Source organism: Ips typographus, linkage group LG9 (assembly GCF_016097725.1).
Source record: "Ips typographus isolate SLU linkage group LG9, UJ_Ityp_2.0, whole genome shotgun sequence".
Lineage (NCBI taxonomy): Eukaryota > Metazoa > Arthropoda > Insecta > Coleoptera > Curculionidae > Ips > Ips typographus.
This window is the reverse complement of record NC_138430.1, coordinates 5,930,981-5,946,634: the sequence shown is the minus strand read 5'-3', so window position 1 is coordinate 5,946,634 and position 15,654 is coordinate 5,930,981. Positions and strand designations below refer to the sequence as shown.

Here is a 15,654-nt window from a genome sequence, read left to right as displayed (position 1 = left end):
TTTTGGATTAAAGTTGTGTTTGAGAAAAAAATCACATAAAGCTGTGGCCGGTGGCGTCCCCTTGGTACAATCCTGTTTTAGTTGGTCATGTGATTTCAGATTCTATTTTGTGTAAATGGGCACGTGACTTTGAAAGTTGTCAGCATCATTGAACTCAAGTTTTTGATAGAGGGGCCATCAGATGACGTCACATTAATGAAGAATCAAACCACAACATTTATTTTATGATGCTTTCTCAGGCACCACAGTAAATTGAAAAGCGTATTTTAATTAAAACTTTTTATTCTCATTATCTATAAAAGGTTTCACATGGTACTTTCTTATCGAATTACTAGCTTTAAATTATAATTTTGTAGTTTTATATTAAAACACCAATAAGATCTAAGAGCGTAGAAAATTCGTAAAATGCTGGATTGGTTGGATCTTTATTCGTTCTAAATGGGGCATCTTGTGTACCAATGATTTGAAATCGGATTTGCATAAAAAAGAGCAAAAAATTTGCGGTTTTTTATGAAACCCTACTGTTCTATGTAAAAAGAGGACTGGGAAAGAAAATTTATAATACTTACTTAACTCATCATTTGCCATTATTGTACTAATAGAATATGAAATTCTGTGCGCTGTTATTTTTATATAATTTTTATTTATATGCCGTATTTTTTATTTTCATTGAATCAGTTTTTTATCCTAATTTATGTTAAATCACAACATTGGCAATGGATAATAAACTGTTTCAAGTCAATTACATTATCTGGTATAGTTAAAACAGTTTAATAACTTCGAGAAAATCGGTCAAATTTTAAAAATGTTTAACAAGAATTATTTATTAATACTTTTACAATTACTATATTATAAGTCCTACATATACATAAGTATTTGGGAATTTTATCACAGAAAACAATTATTATTATAAGTCTACCTTCAAAAAGTCGTAGAGTTAAAGAATAAATCTGCATCTTTGGTATCAAAAAGAAATGTCGTGTTTACTTTTATATCTGATATGAAACAAATGATATTTTTAGACATGTACTTAATGTGTGGATGTGAAGTAATTTTATGGTAAAAAGGAGCATATCAAGAAGAAAATTGAGTTTATAAAGCAGTTCGTTCATCGTACACGATTACAGCTTCGTTATCCACCAAAGAGTCAGTATCTTTGTGCAGGAACTGACTTCGGGACTTACTGAGAGCTATAATGGCAGCTTCGTCGTTGCGCATGCGGTTTTTTCGTTTTTTACTAAAATTGACCTGCAAAAAAGAGTGTAAGAAAATCATTCACACACTTGGTGCATAACTTACTTTGGCGTAAAGATCATTAAGATCGTCCTCGGTTGATAAGGGTCTGGGTTTCGACCGAACCCAAGCTGGGAGACTTCTGGTTTTCAGCGTGGGTTCTTCGTTATTTGATGTTTCTCCATCTTCGCCCATTTTATTACAACCCACTTCGTCCAAAACTACATGAAATATTTGTTTATTTTTACACTTGTCTTGGTATAATTATACTTACTGCTGCTAGACGCGTATTGTGGACTGTTGGGACTAAATTCGGATATTTCTGGTAGTTGCTGATGGGAGTTTGAGTCTCCATTTACTTCAACGTTTGATGGTATCGGCTGACTCATCGGTCGTTGTTTTCTTGTCGAACCCAAACTGTGCTGCTGATGTGACTACATTTGAATTTGATTATAGAGTATGGAATTTAGTAATTTATTTATTTATTAATATACTTGAGTTCCTGGATTGCTGCTACTTCTCGGTACAGGGCATACTCCAGGGCATTGAGTGCATTGAGGACCTCCGATTACTCTTCCTGTATACCAGGGATTAGGTTGAAGTGGACCACCACCAGCGATCAAACGATTACTATACCCCCAACCACACCTTTATTTATAACCCAGTGTCAATTTGTTTAAAAAAATATTTCTGCTTTTTTAAAATAAATTATTGTGGACAAATTGATATTACAATAACAGTATTTTGTGTACCTTTTTTGTTCTGCAAACACTGCAGTGTGACTGACAGGATACGGAGGCGGTTGGGGATTTCCAGGCACCTGGGTTGAGGAGTTTGACATGTTTGGCCCTACTTTTCGTAAACCTACAAGAAAAATTAGTCCAATTATACCTTGATGAATGGTTGCATTATTAGAGTTCTCTAACTGTTTAAAAAAATTCAAGTTTTGAAGAAGGGGAAGTAATTGATGACCCACGCACCTTAAAATAGCCTCGAGGGGTGAATATAGCGGGCTAAATTGCAGCCTCAAGCTGACTCTAGACCACTTCGAAAACGGATATGAACGTTTCCAACGTATGCAACACCCACACGTCTAGTTGAAACTCAATTAAAGCTCAGTTAATTGAAATATGATCGAAACATTATTAAGGGGTTTTGCATATTGCGCGCGCTATGAACTCCCTTGTTCATTCTTCATGGATGTTTTAAAACTTTTCTAGATAAACTCGTGAAATAAAGACAAATGTACTCTTTGGGACTAAAAGTGATGTTGATATATGGGTTTCCATTAGTTGCAACAAAGATGTGTGACTGTGTACTTTAGCATTTGCTTGGATAATTATGCACTGGGTCACAACATTAAACTTGCATAGTTTTATTGTTGCTATCGCCATTGTGACGTGAAAATGGGGCGCAACTTTAAAGTTAAATAAACTTTAATAAACCCCTTGCAAATGAAGAAATAAAGGTAAAGCCTGTTGATAGGTTTGTGCCCTACGTGGGCAGTGACAATCCACGATCGGGAGGGTTTTATTGCCGGTTTACGAGTTTCCCATACAAGACCCGCATTTTTATTACTGAATTTATTTAATTTTCATTCAAGTTCTCGATCCCAAAAGGCATATTTTTGAACCGGAAATGGATGCTGAAAGGTCAAACATAAAGCATGTCACTCCCACAACGGTGCTGGTTTTGATACAGGGTGTGTTTGGTAAAGCTTTTGCCGTGATCCCAGTTAGCAAACTATGACCAATGACGTCAAAATACGGCCAGAAGACGTTATTTAAGTATTAATGGATAGTTTCGTCATCATAACACTTAGAGGGGTAACGTTCTCTGGCGTCGGTTATAAGATATTCAGTAAAAATTACATATTAACAAAGAACGTCCTAATACGTCTTATGAAACTCTTTGGTAACTCATCAACGTTATATTACGGACTACGTCAAAGGTTACGTCATATGTCATTGTGTCACGTCATTTGAACGTCTTATTGAGACGTAATTTTGCTATTCAACTTCAACTTACAATAATGTTTATTATCCTTACGAGGCATCACACAGCACCAATAGAGAAGACAAGCCCCAGTAAGGGCGACAACAAGGGCGGCCCCGCAAAACACCGCGGCTAGTACGGGTAGTCGTCCGGTAGGGGGCGCCAAAGGTTGCGTCGAGCTGGCTTCGGATGGGGACCACATGCCGGCCGTCAGCGTGACCCATTGGCGCTGGAGGACCGCCGTGCCCCCCGAAAAAACGGTGATTGTTCCAGAATCACCTAAAAAAAATTTGACACCATTAGTACTACTATAAAGTGGAGTTTCCTTTGAGACAAAACACCATCCTAATGTATTTTACCATAAAGACTCCATAAGATGTGAAGCAACTTAAAACACTCAGAAAAAAGGAATATCGTGTGGGCGACACCCGTTTCTTCCGTTTTCATTAAACCAAAAAGTGCACACAAATTTCCATGTACACCATCATTTTTGTCCTGTCCAATCCATTCTTTCTCCCATTTTTTTTGCATGGCGCTCTCAGGCTAAAAATAAGTGCAAAAACAATGGCGGCCATTTCTAGGTTCTGAACAATGCCGGTCACGTTCAATTATGGTTTAATTCGTTTTTCGCGTTTAGTCTGTCTGGAGGAATAAATCAAACAATACACGGAATTAAATTTGCAATTTATTCCCAGACCCTTATTTCCTCTTTGAAGGGCTCCTTGGCTTTGCATAAACTTTCTGGGTATAGGCTCTTGGAATTGAAACTGTAAATGCAGATGCGGTGGTTGGGGACTTTATGAATGCTATTTTACATAGAACATAAGTAAGCTTTCGAATAATGGGCCAAACTGGATTTATTTCATGTTTCTTTGGGATGGGAGAGCATTTACCTGCCAGTGTCCTTTCTTGCCAGATTTACAATTTAGTAGTTGGGTCTGCTGTTCACTTTGACTTAATTTTGAAACCGTCCAACAATTACTACAGATTTTATGCCTTTGCCCCGTATTGCTGCAGGCAATTCGTGCCAATAAATTCGACAGTGGTTCTCATAAAGAACGGTCGAAATTTCAGTCCGAATTGAATTTTAATACGGTTAAACTCGTTGCTAGAAACTTAAAAAAATATAACTTTGGTTCATAAATAATATAACACGTACACGAATATATTCAACCAACCAACAACACACTAATAAATTTATTTCCAAATGTATGCTCTAATGAATAAAAAAAATCATATAAAAACAAAAGGAAAAATAAGTAAACCATGAATTGAGAAAAAGTAACTTTTCTGGAAAACTGACAAAAGAGAGCTTCAGAAGTAATTACAATATAACGTTGAAATTGCCGTGTCTGTTCCTGTTTGAAAAATTGCAAGTGGTTCTTCCGAGAAAAATTGGTAAAGAACTATTTTCGTTTACAATATACTCAGCCAGTTTGAAAAATGAGACTTGGACATGCTATAAAAGTAGTTCCAAACCGGAAATATCAGGACAGATGCGAACGCTTATAAAACGAGGGTGAGCCCTTTTTTATGTATGTGCTTAATTTAATACTAGACACAGGCACACGGAAATGGCATAACGAAAATTGGTCCAACTTTACTACCCTGCACCAGTTTGGTTAAGTGAAAATTCGCTCCCGTTTTATATTCGTTTTCCACTGCACAGTATCCCAGACTTAATCAGGATTCTACGAAATGTAAGGGACTCCGTTATATGTTGCACACTTTCGACTTCGTGCCACTATTACATATTTGAACATCAAAATGCTAATTTTGGCCTCAATGTCTTATTTGAGAATCTCGGCGTGTGTGTATGCACCAAATAAAACTTCAAGAAGTAGATTATTACCTCAAAGAAAGATTAGTTTCAGTAAATAAGTAGTTCTTGTTTTTTGAGGCATCATATATTCAGATCTAAATTATTTTAGGAGCGTACAGTCCAGACAATTTGCGTAAATCATAAACAGTATCATGTTTTTTAAACCAATTGTGTATCCACTGTGCAGAGATTTATGTTTATGCACATGTATACTTAGCTTTAGTTGTTTGCTTTATTTTCAAATTTCCAGTCCAACACGATTAATTTGGTAAAAACCCTCCTGTATTCTGTATCCTGAACATTACCTTAAATCACTCGTTACCACATTAATCTACTGAGCATTATACTACTGAAGTCCATAGACGCATCTATGTGTTATCTATTTTCGTGTTCCAATATTGAAAACTAGTCTTCCGTTTCTCATTCGGGGCCGTCTTACGACACCAATTTATCAAAATTCAATGAAGAATAGCGGAAAGTCACGTTTTCTTATAAATTTGCGGTTGGATTTTAAAAAGCCCATTCGCTCCCTAGCAAAATGAAATATTGAATAAACTGGAGCTTATAAAACGCGCTTAGTGGGTAGAATGCGAATGTGACAAATTTGCAAGAAATTTTTAGTGTAAACGTAGTCATGTGAAACTGTGACAGATGACGTAATTGATCAACTCTCCTTATTTAACTAACATATTTAAAACAGGACAGAGCGTCTACTACTTATTCACGCCACTATAATTTGAAACAAATAGAGTTCTGGCGCTGTTTATTTCTCTGGATTACAAGGGATTTGAGTTATTTAAAGGGACCGAGCTACGGAAATAAATCAAGCTCACGTTCCTTTCCGAATACTGGCTAATTACCGTTTTCAACGAGAAAGTAATGAGTTAGTGAGGGACTGGACCCTCGGACATTCAAATTAATAACGGAGCGAGTAATCCAGACATAAATCCCGGGTTAACGGGTAAAGTGGGATTTCAACACGTGTTGGGATGAAACTGGTGATAGTGGTTTAAACCTTGCACGTTGGTTGACAAAAGCATATTTTAACGTCTTTTTTTAGAGCCTTTGAAAAAGGGCTTAATGCGTAAATTCAATACCAGACCGCCTACAAAACGGACCATTTATCAAGACGGGAAAACCTGCTTTGGAACACTACACCTGTTTTTTCTCGGCATCGGAATTTACGTATACTGCCATTGTTGTCGATAAATACCCCATAATAACGAAAGGGTGAGTATTCCCGAAGGAAAAATTCGGAGAAGTTTGTTGTGAAATATTGAAGGATATTACGGCCACTAAAGTGGGAAGTCGTTTATTCTGGATAATAAAAGAGAAAAATTCCAGCTAAAAAAATATGGACTATAGAAGTCGTTTTTGTTTGCTATCCGTCTGGATATCTTTATTCAATTCCGGACGTTATTCTTTACTAAACATTATTTAAACAATAAATACTGTTAGAAAAAAAATTAGTTTTACGGTAAATCAATACTGTAAACCAGAAGAAACATTATTTATTAAAATCTATCGAGTAAAATTCAACCTTGAACCATACAAATCTAATGTTTCAAAGCTTATCGGTAGCCTGACTAGCTATGTAGAAGCAGTTTTAAAATTACATATCACGTATTCAATTTCGTTGCTACAGTTACATATATTCATTATCAACATTGACCGGGTTTTTCAACTTAAAAACACAACAAATTACTGTTTAGAACCATTAACCTATAAAGTTGGAGCCGAGATAGGTTAATGGGGTTTCGGGCCAGCGCACCGAAAATGATCTTTTTTAAAAATGAAGAAGAGGCGTTTTGCAGTAAAGAACAACACGCCTCGTTAAGCGCCAATTTCATCTTGGAGATACCTGGAAAATTGGAGTTTTAGTTTTGTTCTAATGTAAAACTAGTTTTCAGTAAACTTTTGTTGAAAAGCATAATAATTAACGTGTTGAACAGTTTTATGTTAATTTGTTGTGAGTCACCTTTACAAATTCTTCCAACTAAATGGCCCACTAAACATTAGGGTAAACTAAAAATATCAATTTGTTGTTAATTTTGCTATGAAGTTTAATAAGTAGGTACTAAAAAATTCAACATCATCGACAACCTTCACGCCTTATAAAGTAACCTTTATTGCAAATAACTAACCTTGGAAAAATTATGTATCTTATAGTTTGAACGTAATAATAGCCAAGTACTACTATATGTAGTTCCATGCATTGATTTAATTAAATTAGAAGAGCGTCTTTTAAAAACAACAATTTTGAGCTTATTTTGAATCTTGGTATTAAAATTCTCTTGGTGTTAATAATCAAATATAGTCAAGTTTACCTTTAATCTCATCAAAATTGTTACTGTTGTCCTCATAAGGGTCCAATAAATCGTTCACTTTAGCTTGCATAGTTGAGGTCGAGCCAAAGTTTGGCAATGTCCCTAACTGATCATCGTCATATTAGTTTCACTTAACCAACTGAACATACAAACATTTGGACTTTGAGTCAAAGTGCGTTGAAAATTCGACCTGGTCGTTTTCACTGGTAAAAACAATTGTCTAATAAAACTAATTTTAGTTAATTAATCAGTGATTATTCACTTTTTATTTGAGTTGAACACGACAATTCACTTTAACGTTGATCGCGTATTTTTGATTCGAACTGCGTTCGGTCACGGTGTGTATAGAAAACAAATGAGAGCCCACTGACTGACGACGACCAAACAAAATGTGGCGACGCTTTACGTGCGACGCCAACGATGACTGCGTGGGTGCTGGGCGCCGCGGCGCCCTTTCTACTAGTATATTTTCATTCATAAATTTTGAAAGTGGGGGCGCCGTCGAACTTGTAGCTTTGCCTGAGGGCTATTTTGGAGCTAACATTTACCAACTAAAGAAAATGTGCATCTATTTTTGATACCGTTAATGTCACTGCCCATATTATGTTTGTCAAAAGATAATTCTGATGGTAAGTCCACAAAGTAACAGTCAACGCCAATAAGGTAAGCTGCTTTTTTAACCAATTACAAACTGTAATTGATGCACATATAAACAGACTTTTAAAGCAATAAAAACGAGTCTACATATACTTCAATTCCTACTAAACAGCAAGTTTTCCTGTTATCTTTCAATCTGAAGACTTGGGGGATATTTTTAACATGGCATATAACGCGATCGTTCACCTTTCACGGTAAATCAATCTGAGAAAAAAGACTACACGTCTACAATTTAAAGCAATTTTAGTGTGTTTGAAATGTTGTGGAACATTAATTTAAAATAACTTATTAACAAGTTAATAAATATTAACACGTGTTATAGGACTTCGTGCCACTTTTCATCTTGACTATCACAGTTTAATAGCTTTGTACAGTATAAAAAAGCGAGACCACTAAGCAAAAGCATCACAGTCACAATATGACTTCAATTAAGTTTGTCAGTGTTCTGATTTTTGTTGTGCTAGCAAGTGTCCATTGCCAACAAGGTAAGAATGTTTTTGTCTAAACATGCCCAGCTAGTTAAAAAAAAACATTACAGGTGCTATAGCTATTGCTGAAATTATATCTGGAACTGGTGAAATAAAAAAAAGCTTTCATAAATGTATTTTTGGCAATAATTTTAGGTCATGGTTTGGCAACCAATGAATCAGTCCAATGCGTGTCCAAGAATGCGACAGAAACACCAGATTTGCAATTGTCTACCCAGAATTTGGCTGCAATTCTTAAGTCTATCGGGATAGCTCCAACAAATCTATTTAGCCAAAACACACAGAGAAATCAAAACCTGTTGCAGTTAAGTCGAATTCTACACGTACTACTCACAACCACGAATAATACAAACTAAAATGCTGGCTACTTAAATTTGCTTTTAATTAAAAATTGTTTCATCTAAGGGCCAGTTTAATGAACTTTAGATGGACATTGACTCAATTGAGTCATATTTATATAAAAAAGTTATTCAGGTATTTACAGGGGTAAGACCCTTTCCTAATGAATATGGTCACTAGAGGGTATTTCTCCCTTAGTTTTATGACCAGAAGAGAAAGAATGTTAAATATTTAATTATCATTTTTCTAACTAAAACAAAAACCATAATTTACAGAAATATGATACACATTTATTTGTTCTTAAGGTACCTACCTGTAAGGCCAGCATCTGTTCGAACGCAGATGAGCAAAAAAATCGATTCCTATTCTCTGCAATCTTGAGGTAATGAAGAAATACTCGACGTGGCCCCCATTCATAAAATAAACCCCCACAAAAACATAAACAAAGCCACTATAAACCTAGTTTATTGACTAGTAAAAAACCCAAACGATTCCTTTAGGTTTTAAGGTGGTTTAGGAAGGGTCATGAATTTATGGCACATGCGCAATCTACATAGCCCTCTGGTCCCTTACTCCTTTATTTAATATTCCAGATAATCCAGTTTCTGCTTAGAGGATTTTAGACTTGAACGCTTGAACGGCGAATTGCCTAAAGCGGACATTTACACAAGGTGATTTGTGTACTTTATAGATTAATTAGTCAATACTAAACTTAAGCCCACAACTATGACAAAATTTATTTTTAAACATTTTGTATTTATTGGTTTTCAAAGAAAAAACCTGCGTTTAGAGCTAAATTCTTGCCTAAACATGGCGGCCTATAATCTACTTTAATCCATTCCAAAATTTTCAAACGATACGACCAACGTCACCAATAATTATTTAACTTTATCTCTATTATCTAGTAAGTTTCTGAAATATTTTAAGATGTATGTTTCTGGATTTGTTATGTTATAAAATAATATGTCGATGCTCCTTCCTTTAGGACTTTATAGGTTTATGGTGTACTGTGATATACACTGTCTGTCATCTCACATCTGTCATCTGTCATACTGTGCTGTCATTAGCCATAACCAAATTTTTTTTAGGTTAGGATAGGATAGCCCTTAAAAAGAAAATGATTTTTTAATTAATTTATTATAATAATACAGCAATATAACTAATAAGAACATAATTTTGTATTAAATAACAGCACCTAAAATGTATCGGAACGTTCTAAACTCGGTATTCCTTAAATCTTGCCTTGAACCCATAACCAACTGCAGGGCGAGAACAATCAGCCTCACAGTGCCCCATTTTCGAGACGTAGTAGATCGCAAAGAAATGCTTAAATCGATGCCAGCAATCGACGAGGGAACTGCAGGTGAAAAAGCCCAAGGAATCGACTCTTTGCTTCAGAATAAACTGCAAATGTTTCCCACTGCTGACTCTGAAAATAGACTATTTGGAGGCATCCCCTTTAAAAACCTGCCCATTGTGAATTTTCGGGTGACCCACAACAACACAATCATGAATTTAACGGACGACAAAGGCAAAGTGCACCTGATCAGATCTTGTGGGATTGAAGGATTTAAAAACACTAGGAAAGGTACAAATATAGCAGCACAGGCTACATCCATCACATTTGGCACTAAAGTTTTGGAGAGAGGTGTTAAATGGGTAAGAGTGAGGGTCCAAGGTTTAGGCCCAGGAAGGATGTCCAGTATAAAAGGATTGCAGATGTCTGGTTTGAACATTGTATCAATAACTGATAATACTAAGGTGTCATGGAATCCACCAAGACCAAGGAAGCAGAGAAAGTTGTAAATAAAACAGATATTAAAAAATACTACTCTTTATAATAGATATTTGTATTAAATATAAAGTGGTATAAAAGTCTTATAAATTATAAAACAAATCCTTTTACTATCCTTTCACATAAATAATTAAAAACATCACAAAAATACATTGATAAAGCAAACTTCTAGTTCAACCATAAACATGCATTTTACTAAATCAACTTAAATCTTCAGTGTATACAATTCCTTCTTTAGTCAACTTATCGAGAACATAATTCATACCAGCTAAAAGTGTAGGACAGTCCTCAAGAAAATTATTCAAATACTGGCTGTCATCTGATTTCTCCTTCAATTTCTTTGCTAAATTGTGTACAAAAGTACAGTCCAACACTTGGTGTACAATTAAATTTGGATAAGGAAACTTTAGTAAAGCATTTAAATATTTTATGTGCAGTAAAACACTTTGGATTTGTGCCATCTGGTGTATCAATTTTTTGTCAAAATTTACAGGTGTTTCATTTGAATTTAGTGTAAAAAGATGCACCACTTTTTGCATAAAAACTATACAGTCATTAGTGAGAAAGTAGTAGAAACAATTTTTGTCTACTCTGAATGGTATGTTGTCTTGGACTGGATACCTTTTCTGCATAAAAGATTTGAACTTTTGTTTATATCTGTCAACAGATCGGTAATAACCGATCCTTTGATCAATGTAGTTCAATATAATAAAAACTATAACTAATGAATATATTAAGGGAGTTTCTAAAGAAATTTTTGAAGTAGTATATTTGAGTGAGATTAAAAATGTATGCCACTCTGTAGGAAATTTGTTTAAAGTAGACAAAAAAGCATCTTCAATGGTCAAGATTTTGAATAAAACGTCTCTGCGGCCTTGTAAAGGTAACTGCTCAATTTCCTCCAATGAGGGGACTGACATGGTAAAAGCCTCTTGGACTAAACTTTCCACTTTAGTACCTTCAGTCCTCCCTACTATAGTAAAGTTAGTGCCTTTGGAATCAGTTAAAATTTTATGAATAGCACTCAGTATGGAAAAGGAGATGTGGTGACAATTACTATCATCAAAATCCTCCACTTGCGGTATGCAATAATACCGGTTTTGAGTCAAAATGTCCATGAAAGATGATGGATACTCAGCCTTGGTATAGTTTTTCAAAAACAATTTTGAAACTGTATTCTCTGATGTGTTTTCTTTTTCCAGATGGGTTTCCTCAAAGTTGAATTGATCTTCTCTGGGTTTTGTTGGTTCTGCTTTACTACTTACTTCATTATTGTTTGATGTTAATGGTAAGTTTTGCAAATCATTCTTTAATTCAGTAAAATTGATTTTGTTCTCACTTTTTATTTTACTATTACAAGCAAGTTTTATATATTTAAACAATCTACCCTCAACCAAATAGTATGAAGACACAATTTTTTCAATTTTATTTAAAACAAATAATCTTTGTTCACTATTATCAAATGTAGCTAAAATCTTCTGTATAGCAACTTTAGGAGTAACAGTTTTCAGCCAATTCAGTACCTTTAAAATTTTTTCTTGATTGGTATTATCACCTGCATCAATAGACTGAAGAAAATTTTTAAACAGAATGCAGTCAATATAGTCATTACCCAATAATACAGGGAGCAAATGTAAAGTATTTAAAGTCAAACCAGAAAAACTACTTAAAAACTTGTCAATCTTAAACATTTTGCAGGAAATGTATTTATAGCTTCCAGTCCTCCAATTTTCCACAGCAGTCACTTTACTAGCAACAGTCTTAAAAGGAATATACTGAACACCAAATAAAAAATAGTCAGAGTCAAAAGTTACAACTGGACAATTAAGCCTTTTAGAAATACTTGCAATCTCAGTATCTCCTTCATACTGGCACATTAGCATTTGCACATCCAGGCTCCTAAGGACATCTTTGAAAGCTTCACGCAAAAACAGCGGAAAAACAACGTCACCAGGTTGTTTGACTTCCATAACTGGGTCCAGTTTACTAGCCACAACAATTTTCTCTTGCATTCGACGCAGAATTGTAGGCAATTTGCGTTGCTCAAAACCACCATCAAACACCACAATGGGTCTCACTTTGGCCTCTTTGAGCATCCCGAAGAAATTTTCAACGATATACGCGTATTTATCATAGTCGCCCCCATAACAGTTATTTGACCTGGCATCAAATTGCCAGTGTTTCCAATTGTACAGTTGGCATGACAAACTGTGACCGTCTATTATCAGGTTACAGTCTCGTAGCTGATAGTCTTCGAAGTATGTTTGAGCCCTATCGTTTATAAACTTTGCAAATCCTTGGATACCCATTTTTTTGTGTTTACAATTTGTTATCAAATGCCATGTCAACAAATAAATATTGAGGTTATGTTATGGTGTAGTGTCTTCTCTTCCTTCCGAATGGTTCATATACTGCTGAGTAACTTTCATATAATTTTTTTCTCAATGGTCCGATTGGTAGTAAAATAATAGTTAAGGTAAAATGCTAAAAAAACACAGTATCGTTATCGTCAAAGTGATTTATGTAATTATTTTTCTTTCTGATGCAGATGATAATACAATATAAAAGTATATCTAGCTGTTATAAATGTGTAAACTCCTCATTATACAATAGTTAATACAGTGAATAGAAATTTGAACTATTTAATACAAATAATGGTTGTAGATGATTATAAATTATATTTACTGTTAATTAGGTATACAATTTCTCATTATAAAAAGCAGATGGAGTCTAACCTAACTAACTGTCACAATACGGTGCGCAAAAAGGTGCCTAAAAAATGTATGTAGGTGTCTAGTATTAAAACCCTTATATGCCCTAATTAAGGCACTATCCTGTATGTAAAAATATCATTAATTATATAAAGTAAATATTCGAGTGTACTATGACATTTAGCAGTGTAAAAGGCATTTATAATGTTTATATTATAAATATGTTGTATATACCATAAAATTAATCCATTAATTTGTAGACAAGATGTGAATTATATGGATGAGATTCAAAGTACTGGAAGTGCCGCTTTCTACAAAGTGAAACAATGATGGGCTCTCCTGTAGTTTTAAAATTTGCAAAAAATACAAAATATTCATGCGTGATATGATTGCATTTAAAGGCACAAAAATTGAATTTCACATTTGGTTTACCCTTACAATAAGGTAATAAATTGTTTGCAGATTCCATGATTATTCAATGTAATTTACAATCAGCAACCTCAAGGGTTACTCCATTAAATAATAAAACTGTCTAAAATTTACCGAATCTTCATAACATAACTTGAAAAATATGTGTAAATAGTGTCAGAATGTATGGGAAAAAATACTATATCATTCATTAGATGACCACAAACAACTTAAACATTGGTCAATCATAAAATTACCTTATCTGAACCCATTACTAAACCCAAATAAATTGATAATAAGATAAAAATATTAACAACTAAAAATATAGATAACGAGGTAACAACATCATATGTTAATTAGTGAACACAATTTCTCTAGACGCGCCTACTTCAGCTAACACAAAAGTTATTTAAGAAAGTTGACCATTCAACAAAAAAGCTATTAACAAAGCGTTTTTCTAAGGGTAAGCAGAAGGTGAGGTTAAGGTTGCTGTGGTTTGTTTGTTTATAACTCTTTCACCCTGGGCCAATTGGCCAGATTGGATTCCTTGCCATTTTAGGAAAGCATCAATACCATAGGCAACCATAGCGCAGAATCCAAAGAACTACAGTTACAATTTGTTTTGCATTTACTTGAATAAATTGAGCAAAATAGAAGCTTACCCCAGCTGCAATAAAGCCTTCAACAGAAAAAGTGGCTGCTAAACTGGCTGCTATAAGGTACAATGCTGCCCATAAAGCACAATACCCAAACTCAAATCTAAAAACAAAGAAAATGCCTCATTTAATGTTTGTCAAGCAATTTCTTTTGTTTAATTAACTGTCAATTAACCCTTTACTGGCAAGTTGAGGGCAAAACTAATGTACCTGTATCCTGCTCTAATAAATGACATTAAAACAGTATGGCAATACACCAGTATTCATTTTAGAATGTCAAATGTCATTTATCAAAATTCCACGACCTACTGTTTAATAGTTGTTATAGATTCTCTTTAATGTATACTCACTTGAGCCATGGTATTTTATAGAATTTTTCCACAATGTGGAACAAATAAAATGCAAGCAAGAACCCAGTCACCCAAAATCCAGTCAATGCAACAAAAATAAACCAGGATCCTCTAGAATGATAGGAAAAAACTCCACTAGCTTCAATGCAAATGAATCCCAGCAAATTTAAAGCCTGAAATTGTTGACAATATCAAAAAAACTGAAGAAAATTATGTTGTAAACCCCCTAAATTGGTGGTCCTTCACCTACTATTTGAGCTATTTTTAAATAACCTGGGATAGTTTTAATATATGAAGAGTCATATCGTATGGTAGTGTCTACCACTGTACTTGAGGATTTGACTGTGGTGGTTGTGGTGTGTTGGCCAGGAAATCCAGGATCAGCCATTTCCTAAAAAAACACTATTCTATTATCAGTTATTATTGCTATCAGTTTTATCCATATTAATAATACTAAAATTACATATTTATATTTGGTAACAAGGTCTTGAAAATCAATTAGACTCAGTAGTACCCAAAATCTGAATTATTTAAAGAAAACATGACTTGTAAGGTAAATATAAATGGTAAATAAGATAAATGATATCAAAACTGAGTAGGTGTTAACGGTTTTTTAGCTTATAACCACCTGACAAGCCCTACTTTCCTCAAAAATTGAACAGGATGCTACAATGCAAAACTTACCAGCTCTATTAGCTTATTTACACACTTTTATTTTTAGAAACTGAGTAAATTGGTGAATATAAACACCTTTTGCAACCTCCTTTGGTATGTAGGCGTAAAACATAACATAACTGGGTAACCTCGAATGCGCAATACCGCAATAGCAAATCATACACGTCAATTGTCAGCCAATAATGACAACATTATTAT

The 15,654-nt window shown here is 34.4% G+C and overlaps 4 protein-coding genes and 1 long non-coding RNA gene across 7 annotated transcripts; 2 read left to right on the top strand and 3 right to left on the bottom strand.

The window, feature by feature from the left end:
- Positions 1 to 264: 264 nt before the first annotated feature.
- Positions 265 to 9,330, bottom strand: LOC145734071 (uncharacterized). 3 transcript variants are annotated; one of them, XM_081987170.1, is made up of 7 exons: positions 9,175 to 9,330; positions 3,262 to 3,507; positions 1,986 to 2,097; positions 1,728 to 1,881; positions 1,508 to 1,667; positions 1,300 to 1,454; positions 265 to 1,248 (listed from the first exon to the last, which is right to left on the bottom strand). In XM_081987170.1, the coding sequence occupies exons 2-7, from the start codon at positions 3,428 to 3,430 to the stop codon at positions 1,093 to 1,095; spliced, it is 906 nt and encodes a 301-aa protein (XP_081843296.1). In that variant the 5' UTR covers positions 3,431 to 3,507; positions 9,175 to 9,330; the 3' UTR covers positions 265 to 1,092. The 3 variants fall into 3 exon arrangements, with proteins under 3 accessions (XP_081843296.1, XP_081843295.1, XP_081843294.1); XM_081987169.1 differs by lacking the exon at positions 9,175 to 9,330 and adding an exon at positions 7,378 to 7,726 and having other exon boundaries at positions 1,728 to 1,863; XM_081987168.1 differs by lacking the exon at positions 9,175 to 9,330 and adding an exon at positions 7,378 to 7,724.
- LOC145734076 (uncharacterized) lies at positions 7,962 to 8,924 on the top strand. Its single transcript, XR_014179336.1, has 2 exons — positions 7,962 to 8,519; positions 8,658 to 8,924. It is a non-coding gene; the product is annotated as an uncharacterized LOC145734076 (long non-coding RNA).
- A 599-nt stretch (positions 9,331 to 9,929) lies between the features above and the next one.
- mRpS11 (mitochondrial ribosomal protein S11) lies at positions 9,930 to 10,758 on the top strand. The gene has a single exon (XM_081987173.1). It carries the CDS (start codon positions 10,062 to 10,064, stop codon positions 10,665 to 10,667), a length of 606 nt encoding a protein of 201 aa, XP_081843299.1. The 5' UTR covers positions 9,930 to 10,061; the 3' UTR covers positions 10,668 to 10,758.
- LOC145734064 (protein asteroid-like) lies at positions 10,680 to 13,023 on the bottom strand. Its single transcript, XM_081987151.1, has one exon. The coding sequence runs from the start codon at positions 12,963 to 12,965 to the stop codon at positions 10,857 to 10,859; it is 2,109 nt and encodes a 702-aa protein (XP_081843277.1). The 5' UTR covers positions 12,966 to 13,023; the 3' UTR covers positions 10,680 to 10,856.
- Positions 13,024 to 13,159: 136 nt separating this feature from the next.
- Positions 13,160 to 15,623, bottom strand: LOC145734075 (plasmolipin). Its single transcript, XM_081987178.1, has 5 exons — positions 15,466 to 15,623; positions 15,032 to 15,172; positions 14,782 to 14,954; positions 14,438 to 14,534; positions 13,160 to 14,379 (listed from the first exon to the last, which is right to left on the bottom strand). The coding sequence occupies exons 2-5, from the start codon at positions 15,167 to 15,169 to the stop codon at positions 14,233 to 14,235; spliced, it is 555 nt and encodes a 184-aa protein (XP_081843304.1). The 5' UTR covers positions 15,170 to 15,172; positions 15,466 to 15,623; the 3' UTR covers positions 13,160 to 14,232.
- Positions 15,624 to 15,654: the final 31 nt, after the last annotated feature.